The sequence below is a fragment of the Dipodomys merriami genome, unplaced genomic scaffold, assembly GCF_024711535.1.
Source record: "Dipodomys merriami isolate MVZ:Mamm:240054 unplaced genomic scaffold, mDipMer1.0.p SCAF_97, whole genome shotgun sequence".
NCBI lineage: Eukaryota > Metazoa > Chordata > Mammalia > Rodentia > Heteromyidae > Dipodomys > Dipodomys merriami.
The window spans coordinates 391,819-418,869 of NW_027206590.1; the positions used below are offsets into that span (position 1 = coordinate 391,819).

A 27,051-nucleotide genomic window follows, 5' to 3' on the forward strand; every position below is an offset into this window, starting at 1 on the left:
CTCAAACCCAAACTCAAGTGCCACCACACACATTTATACATACACATACACATTCACTTGTCCTCATCTTCATGATAGCAAGAGCCTTTCTTAAAAATGCGTTATTATGCATGTCTCATTTATACACAAATATAACATTGGGATTGGGTCTTCTTGTGTATCACAGGTAAAGAACTTTTGTATTCTTTCCTATAGAGGAAAGAAACACCCTTGATCTTTTCATAGCTTCATATTTTCAAATAAAAAGAACCAACATGAAGTTATTTCAAATTTTCATCCTGGAAAGGGTCCCTAAGTGTGTGTTGTTTAGTGTGTTAGAAGTGTTTTTTATCTATAAACATGAATCAAACCAAAATATTCATAAACAAGGTTTTTATTTTTACTTTGTCTGTCTTGGGTATTGAACTCAGGGCCTAGGTGCTGTTCCTGGGCATTTTGCTCAAGGCTAGGGCTCTACCACTTTGAACCACAGTACTACTTCTGGTTTCCTGGTGGTTAACTGGAGATTAGAGTTTCAGACTTTCCTGCCCAGGATGGCTTCAAATCACAATCCTCAGATCTCAGCTTCCTGATTAGCTAGGATTATGGGCATGAGTCACTACTGTCTGGCAATATTTTTTAGCGAGGGAGGACAGGGACTTACTATGTAGCCCAGGCTGTCTCCAGTTTATGCATCTTCTGACTTAGTCCCCCAAGTGCTGGTATTACAGGTAGGGGCCTCCATGCACAATTTGAGAGCTTTTAAGTACTACCCTGGATGCCAGAAACGCAATCTTGTTGAGTATTGTGCTAGAGAAATGTCTAAGGGCTGTCTTCTATGGTTGTCAATGTCTACAATTTGAGGAAGCTGAAATGATGGCATCATGTTACTTTTTATTTTTATTTATTTATTTATTTTTGCCGGTTGTGGGGCCTGAACTCTGGGCCTGGGCGCTGTCCTTCAGCTCTTCAGTTCAAGGCAAGCACTCTACCTCTTGAACCACTGTGTCACTTCTGGTTTTCTGGTGATTAATTGGAGATAAGAATCTCATGGGACTTTCCTGCCTGGGCTGCTAGGATTACAGGTGTGAGCCACCGGTGCCCAGCTCATGTTACATTTTATGCTGCATTCACTAAAAGTAAATGGTAGACTGTAATGAGCCTTAAAGATTTTGGCTCGATTGTCTTTTCAGCTTCATGTTGTAGACATTTTGGAATACCTTCTTTTTAGGGAAGTTTCAGTACTTTTTTTTTTTTAAAGTAAGTTTCAATGTTTTTGTTTTTGTCTTAAAGCAAGGCTTTTAGATGTTAAGAACAGTTTAGTAGGTTGTCAAAGATTTCAAATAATACTGAAAATTTTCCCATTCCACCATTCCTTCCACTGGAAAAATTCCAGGGGACTTTTAGCTCAGCCTGTCAGAGGATCTACTAATCTAATACAGCGATGCTGTGCAAATCTGTTAAGTCCTTGATGAACACTGAACTAATTTGACAATGTAGAATCTCATTCTGGTGTAGATCTGTTCACCATGCCTCCCGTAGTATGCACATGAAAAGAATGGATTCTTCAGCATCCTGAGAGGTTGTGAAAATTGTGATTCTTTTACTATTAAAAAATGTTCTATACATGTTGAGTAGAAGTATTTTATAGTCTTTTTTTTTTGTAGGATTTCTTTATATCTTTTTTGGGGGTATTAACTTAGAACTAGAGAACTGACTTTTTTCTTCTAAGGATAATCTAGAAAATAACCACAACAAGTAAAAGATACAGAATGGTAATTTTTATTGCTATGTTAATATTACAAAGATAAAAGGAGTCCGTTGAAATTGGTTAGAATTAAACACACTATACCAATTCAAGATCCTTATACTTGTTTCATAATTAGGGGGGATAGATGAGTGGATTGGCTCCAGGAACCAAAAATACCAGGGTAGAAATAAAACTTTATACCATGCCCCACAAGCAGCTGTGCTTCAAGTAAGTTTTAAAATTAATTGGTCCCTTACTTGAGGGTCTGGCTCAGAAGAAACAGGAACTAGTAGAGTTGTACCCTGGCCACAGGAAATATCCACTAAAGTCACATCTAAGAGTACCTTACAGTTTTGAATGAATGCTGGTTCTCTTAGAGTCTCTTGTAAAACATCTTTTGTGGTATTCACCTGCTACTCTTTTTATTGCATGATGTCTGGAAGTTATCAGAACTAGACCTGCATCTCTACTACTGCTTGTCACCTAACTACAGAGTAATGTAATGCTGTGAGGTCCAGTTATGAGACAGACTGAACGTAATTACATCAAGAATGACAGGCACTTAAGATTCATTAAGTAAAATACAAAAATAGATTATATTAATAGGAAATATTTAGTATTAAATTTTAAATCTCAGCTTTTGCTATTTTTACAAAAGATACTGGAGATGCTATCCAAACCAAGTGAACAATGCATTTTCATAGCTTTTGTTCTGAGCACTAAATAATGCAGTCTAACGAAAAGACTTACCACAAAGCACCTAAAATAACATTTGTAGAAAGTAGGAACGTTGTCACCCATTTCTTATTGTCTCCCTCCCAAGTCTCAGTAGCAAGACATCGAGGGGTACATTCCACAAACGCTTGTCAGCATTCTGAAACCAGGTCAGTGTGCCTGTGCATCAGAGAAGTTGAGAACCCTTAGCGAGGTAGCTCTCCTTCTGTGTGTCTTCCCCACACGCCCCAGTGAGTTATGCTTCAGATTCTGCACCTCTATTTTCACTTGGACTTCCACCATTGTCATCTGGTTGATCATTTAACAGTACATATTTTCCATCGTTAGTTAGTGGTACAGACAGCATTAATTGAGCCAGTGCTTCTGGATCCTGAAGTTAGGAAAGTTTAAGAGAGAAAAAAAGGAAAAAGCTTAAGATATACTTAAGACCCCCCCCCCCCCCCCCGGCTTGGCCTTTCAGTGTGTTCTGTAATCTGCCTCATTGCTCTTAACCTGTGTGAAATCGCAAGGGCATTACTTCTAGAATCTCAGCTAAGTTCTTCTTGTCAGCCAGAATGTCATTTATTATTCATAACCATCTTCCCAAATAGAGTCCAAAGGGGAACTTCCTTCACAAAACCTATCTTTTTTGTCTTAAATCTCTTTTTTGTCTTTTAGTCTTTATCAGGAGTTTGGAAACTGATCAGTTTGGTCCCAGTTGTTTTTATAAATAAGAGTTGTACTGGAGCATGACCATGACCATTTGTTCATATACTAGCTGAGTTGAGATGATAAGCCTGTAAGACAAAGGCCCTTTATAGAAGTATGCTGACCTCTGACCTATACCAACTGGGCATGGCAGCACATACTTGTAATCCCAGGGAGATAGCATCACAAGTTTGAGGCTAGCAGGGACAAAGTTAGCAAAACACTATTTCAAAAAACAAAAAGGCTGATGACATAGCACATGTGTTAGAGTGTTTGCTGGATGAGCTCTGGGTTCAATCCCTGTATAAACCAATTACAAAAAAGTTTGTGTCTTGTAGTTATATCAGGTATGTTGCTAAGTGCACTCATAGGGTAGCTTATGTGTTAATTATTTAAATTTAAAATTTTTTTAGCCATGTGCACTTTGTATATTAAATAATGCACATTTAGATAACTTCTATTACTACAAAAATTCTTCCAGACATTGTGGAACAAGAAGCCTTCTGGGGAAGGGACAGAGCTTATTCACAGCTATATTTCCAGGATTTTTCTTATACCAATTAGTCTTTTCAAATATTGATGGATGTATGAAAGACGGTGAGGTGCTGAATGACAGGGAGCTGAGTTGATCATTTCTAGTAAGTTCCCACGTGGTATCTCTCTGCTGCTGGGCCTGTGATGATCCTCTGAGGAGCTAGGCTATAGAGCACATGATGGGTACTTAAGTTTGTATCATCTTACTATGAAAGAGAAGAAATCTAGCCAACAAGTATGCAAGCAAGAAAATTAACAAGACTTAGGAGCTGTGGCAGTGTTACTTATTAAGTGCAGATGTGTTAGCGAATGTTTAAGCAGCTGGTCACAGATGTCTGGTGGTTATAGAATGCTTAAAGGGAATGCTAAACATATTTACAGTATCTCAGAAACATCACTTCCTTTTTGAGAATTTTACTGTATGACATCTTTTGAGCAGTTGTTAAACCAGCACTGAAATTCTCCTTACCTTTTGAACCTCAATAATTTCTTTTCCCAAATTAATAGCATAACATATCTGCAAAAGACAAGAAAAGTAGTGTTTGGCAAAGGTAGAAATGCATTAGAAAAATTCTAGGCACAGAGAGTATGTGAGTGATTGCTCACATCCACATGGCAGACTGGACTGGCTACAGCAGATACGTTTCATGCAGTTCAATACCACTGACCTCCTCTTACCAGTTACTGCCATGGACAAAATATTCCAGGTGAGTGAAAACTTAAGTCAATCCAAAGTTTAAAATTCCTAACAGAACATTTTTTCCCTCTCATAATAAGCTACTTAATGTTCATATACAGGGTGGCAACCAGACATGTAATAAAAGAAGGATTGAGAGCCGGGCACTGGTGGCTCACACCTGTAATTCTGGCTGCTCAGGAGGCTGAGATCTGAGGATTGCAGTTCAAAGCCAGCCTGGGCTTTGAAAACCAGAAGTGGAGCTATGGCTAAGATAATAGAGCACTAGCCTTGAACTGAAGAGCTCAGGGACAGAACCAAGCCAGAGTTCAAGCCTAATGATTGACAAAAAAATAAAAAAGAAAAGAACAATTGACTAATTTTAGGGCAGGGGATACTGAAGATTAAACTCAGGGCCTTGAGCTTGCAAGGCAGGCCCTCCACTACTTGAGCCATGCCTCCAGTCCTGGAATGATTCATGCTGATGAATTTCTAAGAACTGGATATGGTCATCACATTCTTAGAAACAAGAATGGTTCAGATTCCCTTATTGCTGTCCTGTACCTTGACTTTGTTGAGACTACTGGAAGAAACTACTTTTACCATTTCTTGATATCTTACTAAACAATTAGCTCTTTAGGGGTGATGGTACTATAGAAACAAGACCTTGCACTTCTAAGCAGGCTCTCTACTACCTGAGCCATACCCTAGTCCTTAACCTATTGTGTGTTTATTTTCCCAAGGGAAGACTTTAACACAGTCTTTTTTGTTTTTGAGTAGAGTTTTCCTATGTAGCATTACTGAACTGGCCAGAGATGCACAGAATAATTGACTAAGCTATGCTATGGGCTGTGCAAAAAAAGCATCAAAGGTAGAGTTGTTTCAACTGAAATATTACAGAATTTACAAAAGAAAAAAGAAGACCTTTTCGCCTTCTGAGTTGCTTTCAAAAATGTATGTGCTCAGAGACTCTTCTCCTGTGGACTCAGGAACACGGATGACAAAGCCAACCAGTCTCTTGTTTTCCTGATGAGCAGCAAACTGTGTGACACTGGTAAGTTCAAACTAAGGAGAGAAAGGAACAGATTCAACAATTACACAAGTGGAATTCAAACAGACAAAGCTAATCGGTATGGAAAATAATGGACTCTTCATGATGGGCAATTTGGCAAATTGTTTAAGTGTTGTGTTTACAGGTGATTTAGGAGGTACTTACATTGGCCCTTGACACTTGAGTCTGTGGATCTATCAACCTGAAATTTTAAGAGATTCATTATGTTACAAATGTTGTATGAACTTTTTGTTTTAGCAGACCCTGTAAAGGTGCAGAATGAAATGTCATGAGTGCCCTCACATGAAAATAAGGCCGTTTTGAAGTGGGAGTTCTTTGTGGCTATCTGTGTGCCATGGTTTCTGCCTTTGCTGAAACTGTAGTTGAAATTTAGGGTCTTTACAGTGAAAGTTTGATTAGCTAGAATATGGAAGAAGTGAGTTCACAGGATTTTGGTACTTATCAAAAAAAAAAAAAAAAAAGCGAGCTGGGTGCTGGTGGCTCACACCTGTAATCCTAGGTACTCAGGAGGTTGAGAAAAAGCCAGAAGTGGTGCTCAAGTAGTAGAGTGCTAGCCTTGAGCAAAAAACTCAGGGACAGTGCTCAGGCCCAGAGTTTGAACTCCAGGACCAGATTAAAAAAGGCAGCATTACATACAGTTTTCTAAGTTATTCGTAATATGGATGGATCATACTCTGGTCTGTCTTCTTCCCAACAAACATTCACTGGCTACTTGAATTAAACTTTTAAGTATTGAATTAGCTTGTTCTGACTTTAACCACTGGATGTGGTATTTATAATCCCAGCTTCTCATGTGGTAAGGATTTAAAGGTTCTTATTCAAGGCCAGCCTGACTAAAGTTTTTGAGTACTATTCTTAAAAATTAGCAATAATGAAGAAGGAACATGAATTTGCCAAGAACAATTGTCTACCACCACTAACTGAAAAGGGTAAAAATGAGGCAAAGCAACATGAACTACATAATTGGGTTTGGGGCAGTAAGATCTACGTGAACATATGGCTGCTGGAAAACTAGAATTACATAGAGGACTCACTTTGTGTCTCTGGCACAGCACTGCTTTAGAGCAGAGGGTGTGGGTTTATGCCTGGTGTCAGCATTTCTTAGCTGTACCACCTTGAGCAAGTTATATGACCTCTTTACCAAGGGTCCTACAGTGAAAGTAGTTGGCTCCATGACCCATAGGCCCAGGTCAAATTAAGCAGATAAAATTGGAATACTTCACATAGTGTTGTCATAAGGAATGAATGAGTTGCATATTTAAAAGGACTAGCACATGGAAACTGCTTAATAACTGTGTGTCAAAAGGCATAACCAAGACTTCAACAGACATTCTCATTTAGTTTCTGCCATTCTCTAAAGCACTTTTCATTGTAAACCTTATTCTGCTTGGACTTGAACTCAGGGCCTGGGCTCTGTCCCTGAGTCTCTTTGTACTCAAGGATAGTGCTCTACCACTTAAACCACAGTGCCACTTCCACAATTCCTGTTTTAAGGGAACATCTTTTATATCGTATAAAACCAAAATCAAGAAGAGGTTAGGAGTAAAACCAAAAAAAGCACCTTCATCTAAGCAAATATTCTAGCACTAACATTCCGATGAACATAAGCATAAGAGACTGAAAAGGAAACTGTACCTCAGACTTTGACTGGTAACCATCAGATGGGATTCTGTTGTGCGGAAGATGTTGTGAATAGCCCGGGCAGCCAATACTTGTCTCATAGCTTCATAAATCACTTCAGTCGTGCTGTCTGTCTTAACTGCCATGGATCCCAAAAACCGAACTATAAACATCTGTTGCAAAAGGGAATCTGCAAGAGAGCAGGCTCTGCTCAGGGTCATAGTGGCTCCTGCTAGTGATCTGCAATCCGTGTCAAGGGCCCCACTGTGAAGAGACTGAAGGTGTCTATAAAGGGCATTTAACGCCAAAGCTGTCTGGTTGTGCAAAGCTCTGAATCTTCTATTGTCAGTTTGGAACTACTTCAATACATTAGAAAGGCTTTAAAAATTTATAAAATGAATTTAGTTATCAGATGAACTTCTTTCAAGAACTAAATCTCAAGAGCGTTTCTACTTGCTGTTAGAAAAGCCACTATTTGGCCCATATAGCAATGTTTGTGGGAAGGGAGACCTAGGGTCTCACACAATTCATGCTGTCTTACAAGCTAACAGAGATCTCAAACTGAAGCAGTTTGCTTATTGATTCTGAAGAGTTGATGACTTCTGGATAATGGCATATAGCCTGAGACATGCTGATTAAGAGTAAAAACAAGAATTCATTTACTTATTATTTTAAATGGACACCCTTTTTTTGTCCCTAAAAACAACTTAAGGATTTAAAAACACTGCTAGGAAAATAAACTGAGGTAATGTTATAAGTGATTACGCCCATTGTTTCGTTTTGTGGCAGCCCTTGGTGTGAACTCAGGACCACTGCTAGCCTTCTATGGACCTGATGACATAGGATGGATTATTAAAAAGTTCGTCAGGTTTTTACATAGAGAGAGATTAATTTGACTCACAGACTAATAACATCTCTAAAAGAGCTAAACCATTCTTGACTCCTTTTAACAATAATAAGCCAGGAGTTTCATTCTAATGGCATTCTCTTGTATTTCAGGCATTGGTAGCACTTCTCATACTAAACTGCCTTGAGTAAGGACTCAAAATCTGCTCATCTGACTAGATTATGGTCCATGCATCCAGTTTTATGTTAGAAGAATATAAATAAACAAAAATGTGAATTTAAACCAATCTTCAATATCATTTTCAAACTCAAGCACGAGTTATTTGTGCTTTGGATGTATTAAATGAAATAACATAGCACTTATAATTCACCAAGATGACATTCAATGTGACCCTGAATTTGTTTTCTAGGAATGTGGTAACAGAATTGGCAACACTGCTGCGTAGGACCTCCAAAAAGGGAGTGAGGTGTGGCTAATCCTAAAGCAACTGAAGAAAATCTTTGAGCTATCTGTTTTTTTGGGTTTTTTTTGCCGGTCATGGGGCCTGAACTCTGGGTCTGGGCTCTGTCCCTCAGCTCTTTAGCGCTCTACCACTGGAGCCACAGCACCACTTCCGGCTTTTTCTGTTTATGTGGTGCTGAGGAATCGAACCCAGGGCCTCATGCTTGCAAGGCATGCACTCTACCGCTGAGCTACCTTCCCAGCCCTGAGCTATCTGTTTTTAATCCAAGGCCTGACTTAATTTGACATGTGCTAAATTTTCATAGAACAAACGAGTCATTTGAATTCATATTCTAAATTGTAGCTTTCTTTTTTTTTTTTTTTTTTTTTTTTTTTTTTTTTTTTTTTTTTTTCCTTTCTACTCTTTTTTTTTTTTTTTTTTTTTTTTTGTTAAATTGTATTTTATTTTATTTGAGAACATACTGTACAGAGGGGCTACAATTACATGGGCAGAATAATGCATACATTTCTTACCAAGCATTGCAGCCTCCTCCTTTGTTTACCCTTCACTTCCCTTCCCTGCCTCCCCCCTCCCCCCACCCAATTTTACCCCCCTCCCCCCACCCAATTATACCCCCCCCCCACACCGAAATTGTAAAGCTGGTTTTGACATGACATTTTGTACTTCTCATTGTTGCAACAGGTCCACCTGAATCCTTAAACGATTTGTTTGTCCCCATCTCCTCCACATGATATACTGATATCAAATATAGTGAAAGCGGGGGTTACACTGTGGGGGAGGGACATACAAAGCAATAAAGGAATAATCTTATAAATGCATTAGAAATACATGCATGAAAGAAACGAAAACATTAAAATACATATTTAAGGGTTCATTTTCCTAACATCACATTATCTGGCCTTTTCCGCTTGACTCATACCTATACTAGATATTGCAAATAAGGGAAACCATGGGACCTATGCTTCTTTGGGCCTGGCTTACTTCACTTAATATAATTTTTTCCAAACCTTTCCATTTCCTAACAAATGGGGAAATGTCATTCTTTCTGATGGAGGCATAGAATTCCATTGTGTATATATACCACATTTTCTTGATCCATTCATCTACTGAGGGGCATCTGGGTTGGTTCCATATCTTAGCTATGGTAAATAATGCTGCAATAAACATAGTTGTGCTGGTAGCTTTAGTGTGGTCTTGTTTGTAAACATTTGGGTAAATGCCCAAAAGTGGGATTGCTGGATCATAGGGGAGATCTATGTGAAGTCTTTTGAGGAACCTCCATACTGCTTTCCAAAGTGGTTGAACAAGTTTACATTCCCACCAACAATGAAGTAAGGTTCCTTTCTGTCCACATCCCCTCCAGCATCTGTTGTTATTAGAGTTCTTGATTTTTGCTGTTCTAACTGGAGTGAGGTGATATCTCAATGTTGTTTTGATTTGCATTTCTTTTATGGCTAGGGATGTTGAACATTTCTTCATGTGTCTATTGGCCATCCTTCTTTCTTCTTCAGAGAAGCTTCTCTTTAAGTCTTTCGCCCACTTATTTATTGGGCAGTTGTTTCTTTGAGGATTTGTTGTTGGGTGGTTTAATTTTTTGAGTTCCAAGTATATTTTTGATATGAGACCTTTGTCCGTTGTATGGCTAGTAAAGATCTTCTCCCAATCTGTGGGCTTTCTATTGATCTTGCCAGCTATGTCATTTGCCCTGCAGAAGCTCTGCAATCTTATGCAATCCCATTTGTCCAACCTTTCTTTGATTTGTTGTGCTTCCGGGTCTCTATTCAGAAAATTTCGACCTGAGCCAAGGAGACCTAGGGTTTCTCCTATTCCATCCTGTAATGTTTTCAGAGTGTCTGCTTTGAGTTCAAGGTCTTTGATCCATTTGGAGTTGATTCTGGTGCAGGGTGATATATAAGGATCTAGCTTTAGTTTTCTACATGTAGTTAACCAATTTTGCCAGCACCATTTACTGAAGAGGCTGTCTTTCTTCCATTCTATTGTTTTAGCTTCCTTATCGAAGATTAGATGGCTATAGGTCTGTAGGTTCATTTCTGGGTTTTCAATTCTATTCCATTGGTCCTGAGGTCTGTTCTTATGCCAATACCAAGCTGTTTTGATTACTATGGCTTTATAGTAGAGTTTGAAATTTGGTATTGATATTCCTCCAGCAGTGTTCTTTCCGTTGATAAATTGTAGCTTTCTAGACAATGCTTTCATAGGGCATTTCAGTGGCCTCTTGTCATCATTTTGTGCAGAAACAGTCATTTACCTTCTGCTTCAGGAAATGAGTCATCCTCAGTTTCACCAAAAGGGTTGCTGCGCCTGGGGAAACAGGCAGAGGTCAGCAGTCAGGGCAGCTGCACTGCAACTCAGCATGGCAGCAATCCTTGGTGGGTGGAGCCACAAAGACTCAGATCTATGTTTCTCCCAGAAATGACCTCCCTTAGCCCATACCTGCTCCCCCTGTTCTGATCGAGGAATTCCGTAGCAGGAAGCACAATATCAAACTGAATAGGTGTTCCAGGTGCTATCAGTTCTGTGGCAGGAATCGTATGATTTTCTGTCTCTGAATTTTTCAGGTTCAGACTGGAATATAATTAGGAAAAAAGAATCAAATACACTTAATTGTTATTTGCTGGTGTGACTTACAAACATCAGTCTCTCAACCCATTCTATACTAAGTCTTCCTCAAATGTTACTGATATCCTTGGTGTATAATCTCAGGTCTCCCAATTATAGACGGTTGCTCAGCATTTGGAGTTGTGTGTTAAAAATCTGTTGTATCTCTTTCCTTGTGAGACTGGTTTTTGAGGGAGGAGCTGTAAGTCATTAATTATTTGGCACACAGTAGGCACTCAGCAGTTAGGCGAAAGACCTGGTATTCACAGTGGGTCTATACTTTCTGGAGAACCTGCCTTTCTACCTCCTTAACCCACCCTCCACCTCCAAGGGTGCTCCCCTGTCTGCGCCACCAGCTGCTCCTCACTTGTGGCACAGGTTCTGTCCTGGACTCCTCCCAAATGCCAGCTCAGATCACCACTCCCCTACTGCAGCAGCCCTTCTCTGGATTCCTGTGACTCTTAGACAGGTACCATGGGCACCTGGTGTGCCTCCTGAGCTTAGCACCCGCCCCCTCCCCGCCCCCATGCACTCTGCCCAAGGAAACTGCTGATCCTGTAGCACCATGTATCTTCCCTTCTAGCGGTAGGATGCTTGCAGTGCAACTTCACCTTTTAAGATCTTTTCCCAGCTATAGTATAAATATGAAGGATGTCATGGGTACTCTTTGGTATCTGGACATAAAAAGACCATCACAGTTTTGTGCCAGTGTTTTCCTATTTCCCAAATATGTCAATGACTGAAGGCATTGTAGGAAATGACAGGTTATTTGATAGGTGGTCATATTGAATGGAATGTGAATAGTAATGGAATGTGGCCACATTCTGTGGCCTTGGAACAAAGAGATGCCTTAGAGGCCTGTAGAGAAGCTATGTGGAGAAGTAACAGGCATGTATATTTGCTTTGGAGTAAATGAATTCTGTGCTGCTTTCCTCCACCATCATCAAAACATTTCTTTATCCTTAATGAGCTGCAGATCAAAGGCACTCACCCCACCCCACACAGTGTCAGGCCATCTGGTAGCTACCTCTATCACTTGACCAATCTTTGATTTAATTCAGTTGACTGCCAAGGTCATCCCCTTCCTCTCCCTTGTAGGAGTTTTCTCTGTCCCTGTAGTGTCCTTTCTAAGAATATGGTTGCTTATTCTAGAGCAGGGAAGAACAGCCCGTTACCTACTGAATAAGTCTGTGAATATAATACATCTTTTTGGAAAATCTGTCACTTATTAAAGTATAACCAGCACCCTAGAAAGACAGCCTGTGGGAGCTAGATGAGGCATTGGAAGCTGTGGTTTCTCACCTATGTTACAAAGTTGAGAAGAGAGCCAAAGAGCTAGTAGCTTGCTTACAGACATCTAGCTGTGTGCAGGCAAAGCTACCATTAGACTCATGTCTCCAACTCTGTCTAGGGCTCACCCCATGGTGCGTAGCAGCAAATTTTCCACAGTGCTGGGGCTCTAACTCTGGTCTTGTGCATAATGAGCACTTTGCTACTGAGCTACATCCCCTGCCTGTGGGTTTTTGAGATCTCTCTTGCAGTGTAGCCCAGGTTGGCCTCTAACCTTCAACACTCCTGCCGCCCAAGTACTGACCTTTTAGGCATGTGCCACATGGCTACCACCAACATTGTTACAGCTAATGGATTTCTATGCACTGACTGGATAATTCTTTTCAGTTACTTTTCGTATGGTGTTGCGTAAGAGTTACACTTAACCAGCAAGCTGTTGGTGGCAACTTAAATCCTTCATTATGGCACTGAAATGTTTCTCAGACTTGTTTCCTCCTTGCCATTTCTATCACTTCTGTTCAGTCAGGTTCTTTCATGTCCAACACCCTGAGGGAAACACCCTGTAGGGTCTCTTTTATTCTCCTTATCTAATTGATCCTCCTGAATGTTTTAGAACCATTTTCCTAATCTTGGTTCTGAATGTTGCCCTTTTTCCCCATAACCTTCACTTCTCCACTGGCTGTCACTCCTGGGAGGACACCAAAGTGTTCCACAGTGAGACTCAAAGCTCTTCTCTGGCCTTCTTACCATTCCTTATTGTGTACCTAATATAGGTGCATAAAAACTCCAGGAAGCCATGTAACCACTGAGCTTTCTAATAACTTTCTCTGGGCCATTACATTTATCTGTAGGATACTTGATGGAGGTCTTTTTACCCTGCCACGGAAAGAGGGACACTAAATACAGTGATACTTTTACTTTGCCCTTCAATGCCATGTTTTCATTATATGAAAATCCAACACCCACCCCTACTTAGCCACATGGAAACTCCCATTAGGACAAAAGGTGGGATTCTTAAATCTTAAAGCAGTATACATGACTAGGTGCCTGTGGCTCATGCCTAGCTACCCAGGAGGCTGCGATCTAAGGATCATGGTTTAAAGCTGGCCCAGGCAGAAAAGTACCAGTGAGACTTTTCTCTCCAATTAACTCAAAAACTGGAAGTGGTGCTGTGGCTCAAGTGACAGAGCACTAGTCTTGAGCACAAAGAGTCTCAGGGACAGCACCCAGAGTTCAAGCTCCACAACCGCCCCCCCAAAAAAAGCAATATGCATAAAATGTTTACCATTCATGATAGCAATCAACCAAGGAGTGACAACCTAAATACTCAATAGCTAATAAGAGATGGGGTGGGGGCTGGGAAGATGGCTCAGTGGTAGAGCGCTTGCCTTGCATGCCTGAGGCCCTGGGTTCGATTCCTTAGCACCACATAAAGCAAAATGAAAAAAGCCGGAAGTGGCGCTGTGGCTCAAGTGGTAGAGCGCTAGCCTTGAGCTGAAGAGCTGATTGACAGCGCCCAGGCCCAGAGTTCAGGCCCCACAACCGGAAAAAAAAAAAATTAAAAAAAAAAAAAAAAAAAAAAAAAAAAAAAAAAAAAGAGATGGGGTGATACAGTCACTAAAACAATTACAAAACCCAATACTGTAAAATTAAAATATAAAATAAATATATATATGAAAATATTAGTATGTGTGCCAGGAAGGTGTGGGCAGTAACATGGATGTGTAGGAGGTGCTTTGTTGATGCTAACAGAACATATGGCAGACCCCTGCTTGTCTACTGCATGAGGGAGTAGATAGGGACACTGCAATCAGCAGTGAATCCTAACTCTGTTGCTTGTCTGGGGTGTGAATGTGGCCAAAACATTTAGCAGCCCAGGCCACGGTTACTGCTTCTGCTCCACAAGACTCATGGGCATGGGTGATGAGGATCAAGTAACAACTTAGGGGGAAACTCTAATCCATAGTTTGGCTCCACAAAAGCTAGTTTCCCTTCATCCTTTACTTACCTGGGACAGGAGGTTTCTGATTTCTTCTCAAAACTTGTAATGGGAGTCACCGCCTGGAGAGCCGTCTGATTCAACTTGATGGCGACTGCCTACAAGCCACAGGAGAAACCACGCTCAGGCCAGGAGGGGGATGCCTACCTTTGGGTGCAGGCACAGGCAGCGGCTAGTTACCTCTGGGTTTTCAGTCAGGTAGATCTGCCTGGAGATGTTGTGTATTGCACATATCCACTGTAGGGGACATTAGAAAAAAGTCTGAATTCCACAGTTACCCACTACACTGAGCCAGAGGTGAAACAGACAAAGCTTTACCTCTTCGTGTTCTTTCCTGCTCTCAGCCTGGAGGATTATCCCCCTGCAACAGAAGGCATCTCAGTCAGTGCTCCCCTGACCTCAGAGACTGAGGGATGTTCTCATCAGCTGACAAGGCACCAGGAGAGCAGCACCATGGGATGGAAAAGTGTGTGTGTGTGTGTGTGCGTCTCTGCTAGTAATCCGCTTGGGTGACATGTAGCAAATACCGGCTTGCCAAACGAGAAGGCCTCCGGTCTAGTGTAAGCTTGTGATTCTGCAATGAGGACCATCTTCCTGACTTGGATGATGTAAGACAACCGGGACTGTGGCCCAGCCACTTCCCATCCGTGTACGTACTTCTAAGCAAATGAATGCTAACAATAATGCTGACTGCCTTCTGCTAGTTCCTTTGCTTCTCATATCTGTGGCAGGTGGGGACACAGGTCTCATTCCTATTCCTAGCTGATGAGACCCAGGGACCCAGAGGTGTGGAGTAACTGCATGGCACCATGATGGATGTAGGCATTTTCATTCCCAGCTTGCTGCCCATCACCATCTTTAGAGGAAGGAGGCTGCCCAAGGCTGCTCTGAAGTCAGAGAAGGGCCAATCCACACCATCCTGACCAGTGCCTTCCTCACTTGTGGGCTGGCAAACCCTGAGGTACTTCCTGGGCTCTGAACTTCTTAGACAGCAGTGTTTTGAGGGAACCCACTGGGCCATCCCAGTGGGATGAGATATGCTGTGAGTGACATCTCTACTGAGCTGCCATGCTGCAAAAGTGTGTGGTTTAAGTGGTAGAGCACAAGCCTTAGCAGAAAAGCTAAGGGATAGTGCCCAGGACCTGAGTTCAAGCCCCAGTACCAGTACCAGCACACACAAAGAGCAGCCAAGGTGCATGCCTAGGATCTCTTTGGGGCCTCTGGAGACCTTGGGGTTTGTGGTGACCACGTGGGAAGAGAGGATTCCGCACTAGCTGAAGTACCTCCTGTTTGGGCCGTAAAATGATCCCCTTCAGATATTCTTACTTGTTCTCCTCAGCCCTATCCCACTGTCACACGAACCCAAGTGCTTGCGAGCAGCCTCAGCCTTCTCTCTCCAAATCAACTTCTATCACTAGAACACCAGACCCTTTCCATTCCAGAGACACAGATCCTTGCCAGTGCTCCCTAAATAAGGCACGTAGATCATACTGGTCATGTGTGCCTATTCAGAACACAAGGGAAAACCATTCTCTTAGCAACACCCCGAGTGGGGCCTCTCACAGGGAGAGCTGGCTCATGAGAATGAGTTCAGAAACCCTCCATGGGGCAGTCACTACACTTGTTCTCCCAAATAACATTTGTGCAGCATACGATTTCCCATTGGGTGTGGTGATCTGGAAGCAGTATCGCCGGTCCTCGCAGTCCACCGCCATCACTGAGCAGTTGTCCAGGTCCTGGATCAGTCCTCCAGCCACCGCTCCCCTAGGCTGACACATGAGGTTACCGCCTTGGGTGAAGAAGTAGAGTCTCTCCCAGGTGGTGGTCACCAGCCCGGTTTTGCTGTAAAATTATGTATAAAAGTCCATTAGCACTAGAAAATGGGAATGGCACCTCCAAGTTGGGTTGCCTGTTCAAGGTCCTGGAAGCATTCAGAAATAACGTCTTTGTATCAAAGCAAAACCACTGTGACAAGCACCCACGTGAAAAGTAGCAGAAGAGATAATAGTTTCTCTTGAGTGACCTGGAAACCATGGGCCCTACTCCAGCACCAACTCCAGACAGGTGTGTGGGATGCACCTATCCCCCAACCCAGCCATATTCAGCTTCCAAGCTGTCAGAAACATCAGTCCATCACAGTTAGGAACTGAAAACCTGCAAGATCATCCTCCAGGGCTTAAAGCCTACCTGTTCTGAATCTAGTCAGTCACCTCAGCCCACAGCCTCCCCGTCGCCGCACCCCCAAATCCTGGGAGCTCTTGCTAGCTTGGGTTTTGCTCTAGCTGGAAGCTGTTCTCATTTTCTGGGGTGCTTACAAGAAGAAAATGCAGTTCCTTGGCACATAACAACAGAACTCTGTGGGATTTTTTTAAAGCCTCTACAGAACTACTGGTAGCATTTCACTTGTGATCTTCACTAGTTTTCAGACCTTGGGAGTGCTCTGTGACAATCCTGTGGAAATTACCAAACACAGAGTGGCAGCTATGTTCAAGGAACTGGGTGTCATGTACCAGTAATTTCTAGAAATAAATAAGGCTGACTCTGAGAGCCCCCAGTGGTAGCAGTGGTCTCATTCAATCCTCACAAGGACTTTATGAAGTAGGTGCAGTCTCAGATGCAGAGATGGACGCTCAGCCCACCAGATGTGTCTCTCAGAGGCCAGGACTCTCCCCCTCCCCCTCCCTTTGCTCTTAGAAACAGCTGGACCTGACCATCCCTATCAAATTCATGATAGACAGTTAAAGACAGGAGTGTTAAGTATAAAATGTCATCTGAAGGAATATGACTGAAAGCTTTCTGATTCAACCCTTGCCTTACTGCAGGTCTCTGGTTCTTTTCCTGCCAGCAACAGGGGACCAGGGAAACAGCTCAGGATAATAAGTGTGTAAGAGAGGGCTGGGAAGGTGGCTCAGTGGTAGAGCGCTTGCCTTGCATGCTTAAGGCCCTGGGTTCGATTCCTCAGCACCACATAAGCAAAAAGAAAAAAGCCGGAAGTGGTACTGTGGCTCAAGTGGTAGGGCACTAGCCTTGAGCTGAAGAGCTGAGGGACAGCGCCCAGGCCCAGAGTTCAAGCCCACGACTGGACCCCCCCAAAAAAGTGTAAGAGAAGTCATTACAAATGGTCACAGTGAGCAGAGTCAGGAGTGGTCTGGCGTCTGGGAGTCCACGGCATGGAGTGTTTCCACAAGTCTGTTCTACCCCCACCTCTCAGTGCACTCTGGGCTCTGGGCACGGAGTGGTACTGATGGAGCTCTTCCTCTCAATGGCCACCTGAGAGATGGCCCACAGATGCCACTTCCTGGAGAAGGGAGGGTTTGGAGAGAGGCAGGCAGTGGCCTTCTTACTTTCTGAGATTCAGGTAGCCAGCCTTTTGGAGGAGGTTCCTGTTGACCTGCGGTGCAGCCACATCAAAGTCTGGAGTGTACACAGACTCATCGACTGAGAGGAGCTCTTGCTGGGACACCTGCATCTTGTCCACCTCGGCTTCCAGTTCCACCTGAATGCTTAAATAAGATGTGGCACATCGGTCACTCCACAGGCCGACTCAGGAGGAGGCAGGGTCTCCATCCCATCCCCCAAAGTTCCCTGCTTAGAGATGGAGCCACCAGCCTCACATAGCTGTAGTTCCCCACCCTCTAAGTGAAGCCCCAAAGCAAGCGAGAACAGGGACCTGGTTCTGCAGAGCAAAGTGTTTGTAAGACTGAGAACACCACCAGGAACACCCGGGTGGTGCTGAACCCAGCTAACCAAGTTCACTGCTAGCAAAGAGCTACTACGTATGGAACTGTGAGTATGGATTTTAGGAGAAGCCATCCCGAGGCCGTGTGGCCTAGCTCTTGGTTTGAGAAGAGGCAGTGGAGACAGCTGTAGAAAAGGGAAAGTGGACGGTAAGTACCACAGGCAGCATTCTCTCTGTGACAGCCCTGGACTGGCTGCAGGTGCCCCCTGGAGGGTAGGAGAGGCCAGCTGCAGTAGGGCAGCGTTCGCCCCTGGGTGCCTGTGTGCCGAGGTGTAGCAAACCTGGCAGCGTTCACCTCAGCAGCCCTGCCCTTTTGCCCTCAGATGAGGCATCACCAGGCGCCCCACCCAGTGGTGACAGGTGTGGGTTATAAAGTCCTAGCCACAATCAGCCTGAGGTGGCCCACTTCCGAGAGCAGGAGAACAGGAACAGAAGAAGTGGTGTCCCATTTCACTGTGTTAAGAGGATCATGAACCCTAAAATCAGGGGAATAAAGGGGTAAGTCGAGAGTTTCCTCAAAGTGATTGCCTTGGGATTTTCTCTCTCCCATGGTGAAGTCACTCTGAGCTTGTACAGTTTACTTCTCTTGTTTGATGCAATAGACTATCTAGGTTAATTGTGGCTTTTCTGCCATTTGAATGGATGACAAGGCACTCTACCACTGGAGACCTTAGGTCTGGCGGCTGGACAAGCCTCATTGGCTGAGCCTGTTAGTCACTGAGAGAAAGGAGCTCCAGCAAAAAGTTGGCATGGCCAAGAGCACTGCTGAGGCTCTTGAGCTTCTGTGGGTCTGATGAAAGGTAAGGAGTATCTCCTCAGAAACACGTGTAAACTGGGGTGACATGCTGCACACAAGTTCAGGGTGTTTACAGTACCTGCTGTGCACTCCCCACCCATAGACTCACAGGCTAAAACACACACAGCTAATCTAAGGCTGCCAGGATCCAAAGGAACATGGTAGGAGAGTAACTGCTTTCAACTGTTCCTCTTCAAGTGCATCAGAAATGCGTGAAGCATTGTGGTCACCAGAAATGAAGAATTAAGGCAGGAGGAAGAGACTGAAAACAAGGGGGGCTGATAGATTATCAGGCTCTTCTCTTACTTTCTCCTAACATTCCCAGAGGGTAGTAGTCAAAAGAGATTTCACCAGTTGCTCTGGTGCCATCATAAATCTAAAGCTGCATCACTTGCTGCTGCCAGCTCAGCGGCCCAGGAAGGAGAGTACGCTTCCAACTCGGCACTGGTTTTGCCGGGATTCAATCTCTACTTCCACAGCCTTTCAGGCCGCTACTTGGCTTCCTCAAGCTTTTGGAATGTAGTATCTTGAAGAAAATGAGCAACTTGCTCTTCTTTTTGCCGTATGAAATAAAATGCCACGTTCATTTCCATTTTGTATATATTTAAACACATACACACACATACAAATACACACAGAACTAATAACAGGCACTTAAGGAGTCACCCCTCTGTCCTCTAGGTGCCACGAGTCTGGCCCTCTGGGGCCCAGGGGCCACCTGAGAGCTCCATGGTAGAGGGTGAGAGAAGGCAGGACCTGGGCGGCCTTGCCATCCAGTCAGTGTGGGTGGACCATCCCCGCACAGTGATGGGGCTTTTGAAATACGCAGACACTTGCATGGCTGAACGGCAGCTTGTTAAAGTAATCAGGGGGCCCGGCCTCATATTGTCTCATGGCATCCATATAAATTAACATGACAGCAGGCATTTCTGAAAAAGGGAAAGAAATTGTGGCTGCTAATCCCCTTCCCTCAGAAGAAAAAAGCAAATCTAAAGGGCACGCCAAAGCTTATGACACGTGAAACTTGACTATTCACAAAGCGAGCCTGACGACAGGCACTCGGACTTAAGGAATACCCGTGGGGATTAATTTTTAATTTGCCTCTTTGTTGCCTGCACTTCACATGAGTCGGGAGCTGTAGAAATCATTAAATTCAACTCTGCTCCCCAGGCATGCACAAGTGGGGGACTGTCTCAGAGTTCACGGCACAGACACAGAGGGGGCTGAGAAACCCTCTACAGGGAGGAAGGCCCCGCCTCCCAGCGACGCTGACTCAGCAGAAAGGCAAACCAGACAGCATCCATTACCTTTGCATCATGCCTGCGACTGAGGCTAAGAAGCTGTCCATACTACTGGAAAACATCGCTGCTCCCTTCTTAAAAAAATCAATCTGAAAGAAAGAAAACGGTATGAAAAAAGTGATGGAGGTCGTCCCTCCATGTGAGGCCAACCACATGGCTAAGGGGAAAGGGTTCTGGCTGTGTGCTGAGAGGTGTAAGTGGCAGGAATAATGAAAGGCAAGTGCCTTGTACATTATTAACTCACAGTAATTTCAGTGCTTTATCTCTGCAATTAATAGTAGCAGCCATTTCCTGACGTGAATCCTGGAGTTTCTTGAGGTCCCATTCACCTTTCTATCTATATGAAGTGCAAGGGTGACATGTGACACCAGCAAGAAACAGATGAGCACTTGCCGTGGCCAGCATGAGCCATTCAGGGGGTAGCCCTGAAGACTACCATATGCCCAGCCTGCTTCACTGAGCCGCCGTGGACCCAGGCAGACAGGTGGATGAAGGCTGAGCGGCTGCAGAGAGAAACCTGGATTAAAGACCCTATTTAGCCTCTTCCAATCATGATGTTAAATCAGAGGGGATTACATGCATAAAGGACAGGGCAGGAACCTGGCACTATGCACCTGCTCAACACAGGAAAGGCCCCTTCTCCCCAGCTTTCTATAATGAACCTTTCTCTGCCCAGGAGAGACAGTGCTGTGTGGAAATGAAACTACAGTTGCTGGCTTTCAGTACTAAAATGGAAGGAATGCTTCTTTCCTGTGCGCTGGTATGACACTCACTTCCAGAAGGTCTGGGTGTCCTGACACATCCTGTGGGACAGAGTTCAGGGAAGAAGGAGGGAGATCAGGTCTGGGCACTACTGATTTCTACAATTACCCACCCTGAAAATCACAAGCTATTCTGTATAGCCACTGGCTTTCAAAAATCTGGACACTAGGAATGAAACACTCCATTTGACATATGTCATGATGGGCAGATAAGCATCATGAGCCAAGGTCATGAAGAAAGAGGAGGATTCAGTGAGGACATTCTCTCATCTGGTCCAGCAGCTTGCTCGCCCTGGTGAGCAAGACAATAGCTATCATCGCATCCTGCCCTCTGCTCTGCAGGCAGCCTGGGAAAACAGGTACACCAGTGATGTCCTCAGTTATCACAGGGTCAAATCACATGACCATGATTATTATTCTCACTCAGGGTAACATGCATGGGATGTTCTGGCTCCATGATCTTTGAATTACACAGAGATCAGCACTGTAAATGCCATTTTCAATCCCTGCAATGTCAAATACCAACATGGCACTCATCAGTTAACATTAATCCAACATCTAAACATTCTTCATTTCTACAGGCCCAGTATTCTGAGAACTTCTCCTGTGCTTCGCCTGCATAACTTCCCTTTGAGTTGTCACTCTGAGCCTATGGCATAGTTAGTTGTTTGATCACTCTGTAAGCTCTTCGGGATAGAGGCCACATTGTCCCTGAAAACATCTGATGAATGGAAGATACTGACCTCTACAGCCATGTGACCTAGTACTTCCTTGTCAGGCCTAGGCAAGAGGTCATTTATGTGCTCAAAAGCCTTTATACAGATTGCAAAACCTCACTGTGCAGGCATGAGGACTGAATCATGACTTAATTGCAAACCTGTTTGCCAAAGACCACAGAAGCTACACCTCTACAAAGGCAAATGGTGCTGAGACGCCTCATTCGGTCTTCACCCAATGGGCATAAGAAACAGCAGGAGTGCAGTTGCTACACCAGCATCGGCTAAGATCAGGCAGGGGAACCTGCCTTCTTCCATAAATACTGACTTCCAAGGGCAGAACAGCAGATACTCCTGAATCACCCACAGGGTGAACTCATGGAAATAACTAAGGTTTTAAAAGTCAGTAAGGGAAGGAATTAACTTTGTCTATGTCCTGAAATCTGGGGACTTTTTGGATGAAAGATGAACATGCTATCCTCAGGCATGGACACCATCCTTCTGTCACTAGCTGCAATGGTGACCTCTGTCTGTTCCATCCACCTGGGCCAGGGGCTGTGTCTCTGCAAAGGCCTTCACAGCCACATCTCCTGAGGCTACAGCACTCACAACCCCAGGCCAGAAGAAGTGGGGAAGCCCTTGACCATAGGAATGGAACCAGCTGGTATCAACATCCTTTGGGCCTTGTGAAGACGCTCCTCCAATGCAAGCTCCACAGCCCTGACCATCAGACTGGAGAGCTTCTTTTTTGACTCTCCTTGGTTCTAGGCACTTATACTCCTACATAGAGAGTATGTCCATCCAAGAGAAAGAGGGACAAAAGAGTGCCCATTACAGTGCCAAGGCAGAGGCTGAATGCTCTCAAGGACTTGGGGACGGAAGCCCCCAACAGTGGTGGTTGTGGACTAAGCCAGCTTTACTCAGAAAAGCCCTTCTTCTCTTTTTAAATATTACCTGTGAAGGCATACGCTGACTTAAGTGAACTCCCCACTCACCAATGTAACAACCATAACAGGAGGACAAGACAGCTGAGCTCAGATGCTTCAGGATCCCTTATTTCCCTTTTCCCCAATGAAACTCACATTGTATCTCCTTTCAAATATGTTGTAAAATGTGTTATAAAGGCAAAAGCTGCTCCTATGGAAGGCTGCTTAAACGTGGTAACTTCATTCTTTTCAACATTTTGCTTCCTCACATCCGCTTCTGTTCCTAGGCTGTCCAGTGAGAGAGGATTCTATGGGTACTTATCACACGCTCAAGTGAGGACTTAGGGTTGGTGGTTGGTACAGTAGTTGAAGTGAGGCAAGTGGAAAGGAGAGGGTGGTGCCGCTAGCCTGACACACTCATGACCATCCCGCCACTCTTGTCCTGTGCTACAACAGCCCTGTCCTCATCCCTAAAGTGGATCAACCTTAAGACCACTAAGTAGAAGGGATGTGGCCAAATAAAACCCAGGCCAGGGTAAAACACTGGCAGTAAGCTTAGGGATGAATCCTTTGAGAATAACCCAGTGTGGGTGAACATGGCAGTGCAGAAAGGAACAAAGGAAAAGCACAGGCCTGGTTCTGAGCCAGCAATCCCAACCAGAGCACGGAGCTTTGACTGCTAAAACGGACCAGGATGGGCTTTCATCTGGATCAGAATGACTTAGAAAGCGCTAGACAAAGGGCCAGGCAGACTCTTCCCCAAGGAAGGCTTGGGCCTGTGCCATCATTTCTTGAACAAATGACTCCATAGGTCCAGCTAAACAAGGTATAGCCCAGCTGGAAGCTCTTCAAAGTGCCTCATCCCAGGAATTGCCCAGGGAGGCTGTGCATCTGCTTCTTTCTAGATGATCCTCTGTTTCTCCCTCAGGAGAAGGGGCTCTCCTACCTGTCCTTGGGCAAAGCCTATCATGGGCTCCATCATAGCCATCCGCTTTCGATACTGCAGCGCGTTGAGGGCACAGTAGTACTGAAGGGACGACAGGTGCTGTTTCCGCCGGGCAGCTGCCACCTCTTTCCCAACTTCAGTCTTGACCTGGTTAAAAGGTGAAGAAGGGAAAACTTCCAGTTGTCTACTGGGCATGACAATTCTGCAAGAGGATGCAACTTCAAAACGCATTTGCTTGTTCATTATAACCATTTTTGTGACAAAAACAGAGATAAGGTTATACCCAAACCTAAAAAAAAAAAAAAAAAAAAAACCTCAATTAAAAATATCCAAGGCTGAGCTCACACCTATAATCCTAGGCATTTGAGATCTGGAGATCCCAGGAGTCTGAGATCTGAGGATTGCCATTTGAAGCCAGCCTGTGAAGAAAAGGCTGTGAGATTCTTATCTCCAATTGAGCATCAAACAAACAAAGCCAGAAGTGGTGGGGGTCAAGTGGTAGAATGGTAGGCTTGGGCAAAAAAAAAACTCAGGAATAGAGAGCAGGTGAAGGTCAAGCCCCAGAAGCAGCACACACACACACATGCACGCGTGCAAACACATACACACACACACACACACACACACACACACACACACACACACACACACACACACACAAAACAAAAAATACAAAAGTAAGGTAGCATCTCAGTGCTGTGAGGCTGCACGGCCAGCACTTTCACACTTTCACACTTTCACACAGGCCAGCAGTACACAATGCTGCAGCACTTCAGGGTAACAACACAGTGGCAGGCATAAAAAGCCAGACACTTAGCATTATGCGTGATTGTATTCCAAGGAAATCGTTTAACAGAAATACAAAGGTATGTACAGAAGGGTGTTCAACAGTCTCCACAGGAACAAAACCCGCAAAGAGCAGGGGCTGAGGACTCTATCAACAAGTGGGCAAGGCATTCGTGTGATCCGAGGGACATGTGACAGAGCATCAAGCTGGGGAGTGATGATCAAGATGCATAAATTGACATGTTGAATTACAACTCCTCTGTACAGTTAAAAATAACCTTAAAAACACAGAATTTTACAGTGGCTGCAAGTTGGTGTACAAAAGAAGCCAGATGAAAAGGCTAAGGGAAGTTGATGCCTAGTTAGGAAACACAGGATAGATTTATGAGGACCACATATAGGAAAAAGATAGAAGTCCATCAGGACCCCCACAATGCCACGAAATTCCAAGAGGAAGACACATGAGGAGCTTAAGTAGATGACCTGAAAATAACACACAGAGCACACTTACCCTTTCATTCTCCTTCTTTTTAGGAAGCCTGCTGTATTTTGCCATTGAGAGGTCATGCTCTGAAAAGAAAGACATCTGAGAATCCAGGAAGACTGAAAGGCAGGGACATTCACTCACCATTTTCTCCCCACATCACCAAACCCACAAACCAAGAATGGAGAAAGTGCCTACCATTGCTGGCGAGTCCAAAAAGATCTTTTAAAGTGCTGACTTCTGAATAGGAGAAAAGAAAGCATCTTAGAGCAGAGGAAAATAGAAGCTGACCAGCAGAGCTCTGCTTTCCTGAGAAGACAAGTATGGGCCCTGGCCTAGAGGCTGAGGTCTGATCTTGCCATACGCCACACCCTGGGCCCCTATCTGTACACGCAGCCCTTCCTCTTCAGATGGGGCACAGGTTCTGGGGACATGGAGACAGTGGTCATCAGTACTCTTCATGAAGGCCCGCAGTATAAATTTAAGTTCTGATTTTTCAGCTCCTGTCTTGTTATGTTCTTCCTTGGAATACAATCAGGACTACACCCAGAACCTTGGTCTCCTATTGCTGCCATTTTAACATCTGACTTATGTGTCACCACTGGACAAAGAAAGGAATACAGGAGGTTTGTGTTAATGACAAACTTAGACAAACTGATCACAAGCCAACACCAATAACCATGATCCCACATGGGTGACAGACACCAATCCCAGCTCATAACAGCAAAAAGGCCAATGAAAAATGCAGGGACACTGAAAAGAAAGTGACACTTCCTATCATTCAAACACAACCAAGCATGCCATATTTTCTATGTTCTTTTTCAGTTTGCTTCCAAAGTATCCCCAGATGTTATATTTCCCTGTCTGAATACTGGACTGCTTTCTACCTTCCCCTCCTGCATTTTCTTTCTTTCCACCTTTTACTTTCTGGTGGAGCTGTTTTCAGGTTTTGAACTTAACAGTTTTAAATAGCTTTGTTAATAACTCTCATGTTATCTTTATTCAGATTACAGAATAAGGGTGGAAGCTTTAAGACAAATACTACTATGGAAGCCAACAGGGCACCATGTTCTAACCTGCCTCTGGTGTGGACTCAAATGTGAGCTGGGCCACACACTTCAAGTTTATGTCTTGTGTCATCAGGAAAGGATGGTCTGATTAGCTTTTTTTTTTTCTTGAACACTAGTAAGTTTCTGTTCTGAGTACTAATGAGTAATTTGTTCTCCATTTAGGAAGAATCATCATCCCAGGCGAATGCTAATCTGTATTGGGTCCTGCTGGAGTAAGGAAGGCCACTGTCACTAACACCTCTGGGTGCTCCCAATCCTGGGTCTGCTGCCCATGAATATATCAGAAAGTTGTAAAGATGACAACACAGAACTTAGAGAATGACTACACCTTTCTGACAGACTTGGAATTTGCTTTTCAAAAAACACCCCAAGATTCCTAACACTTTTACTTGGAGGAAATGCTTTGTAAAACACACCCAATGAGGCTTTCAATTAGGACTGCAAAATCAGCATGTGGCCCCATTTACCAAGTTTGGGCTTCACATGCAATTAGCGACAAGCAACAATAAACCACTGCAACTCCTGCCAATGAAGGATTCCTTTTGCACATGCCAGCTCACATACTACTTAGTGTTATTTGCTTATCAGATGGGCTTTGGGTAGAGCTTACACCAATTCTCCTATGGCTCCTTAGCTTCAGGTGACAAGATCCAAGAGGACCTCAAAGGGAGGTTTGAGAAAAACTCATCTTCACCATTTGCATTTGTATTAACTGCATCTTTACTGCCTACCAAAGTGAACTTTTTTTTTTTTTTTTGGTCAGCTGTGGGACCTGGACTCTGGGCCTGGGTGCTGTCCCTGAGCGCTTCAGCTCAAGGCTAGTGCTCTACTACTTGAACCACAGTGCCAGTTCTGACTTTTTCTGCTTATGTGGTGCTGCGGAATCGAACCCAGGGCCTCATGCATGCACGGCAAGCACTCTACCACTGAGCCACCTTCCCAGCCCCACAAAAGTGAACTTGAAAGTCATATACCCAAGTCTAGTACCCAGGTTTAGACTTTGGTCCATTGAAAGTTTTTGTGGTTACTGGAGTCTGAACTCAGGTGCAAGTGTTCTACCATTTGGGCAATGCCCCCAATTTACTTTTTATGAGTGTTTCCTCAAGTATAATTCTTTATCGTTAACAAATACTTTCTATGAAATAAGAAATCTCAAAAGAAATAAGAAATGCTGATACTTTTCTAACATCATCTAAGTTTTTCAAAATTATTAATTCCTTTTTCCACACATGTTTTTAGCTAGTTTGCTTTAAAA

At 43.8% G+C, this 27,051-nt stretch overlaps 1 protein-coding gene across 3 annotated transcripts in view; it reads right to left on the reverse strand.

Moving 5' to 3' along the window:
* Nucleotides 1–1,745: 1,745 nt before the first annotated feature.
* Nucleotides 1,746–27,051, reverse strand: part of Appl2 (adaptor protein, phosphotyrosine interacting with PH domain and leucine zipper 2) — a 44,026-nt gene continuing 18,720 nt past the window's right edge. Inside the window, exons 6-21 of one of the 3 annotated variants that reach the window (XM_070014403.1) lie at nt 24,925–24,966; nt 24,754–24,812; nt 23,457–23,603; nt 20,114–20,196; nt 17,616–17,774; nt 15,925–16,113; nt 14,590–14,632; nt 14,452–14,508; nt 14,281–14,369; nt 10,818–10,949; nt 10,633–10,685; nt 7,069–7,243; nt 5,578–5,614; nt 5,286–5,426; nt 4,155–4,202; nt 1,746–2,623 (exon numbers count right to left, since the gene is read on the reverse strand). In XM_070014403.1, the coding sequence (XP_069870504.1) occupies nt 2,615–2,623; nt 4,155–4,202; nt 5,286–5,426; nt 5,578–5,614; nt 7,069–7,243; nt 10,633–10,685; nt 10,818–10,949; nt 14,281–14,369; nt 14,452–14,508; nt 14,590–14,632; nt 15,925–16,113; nt 17,616–17,774; nt 20,114–20,196; nt 23,457–23,603; nt 24,754–24,812; nt 24,925–24,966 (1,463 nt within the window). In that variant the 3' untranslated portion in view covers nt 1,746–2,614. Of the gene's footprint in view, nt 2,835–2,911; nt 3,851–4,154; nt 4,203–5,285; nt 5,427–5,577; nt 5,615–7,068; nt 7,244–10,632; nt 10,686–10,817; nt 10,950–14,280; nt 14,370–14,451; nt 14,509–14,589; nt 14,633–15,924; nt 16,114–17,615; nt 17,775–20,113; nt 20,197–23,456; nt 23,604–24,753; nt 24,813–24,924; nt 24,967–27,051 lie in introns of those variants that run through there. The other 2 variants (XM_070014402.1, XM_070014401.1) reach the window with 2 other exon arrangements.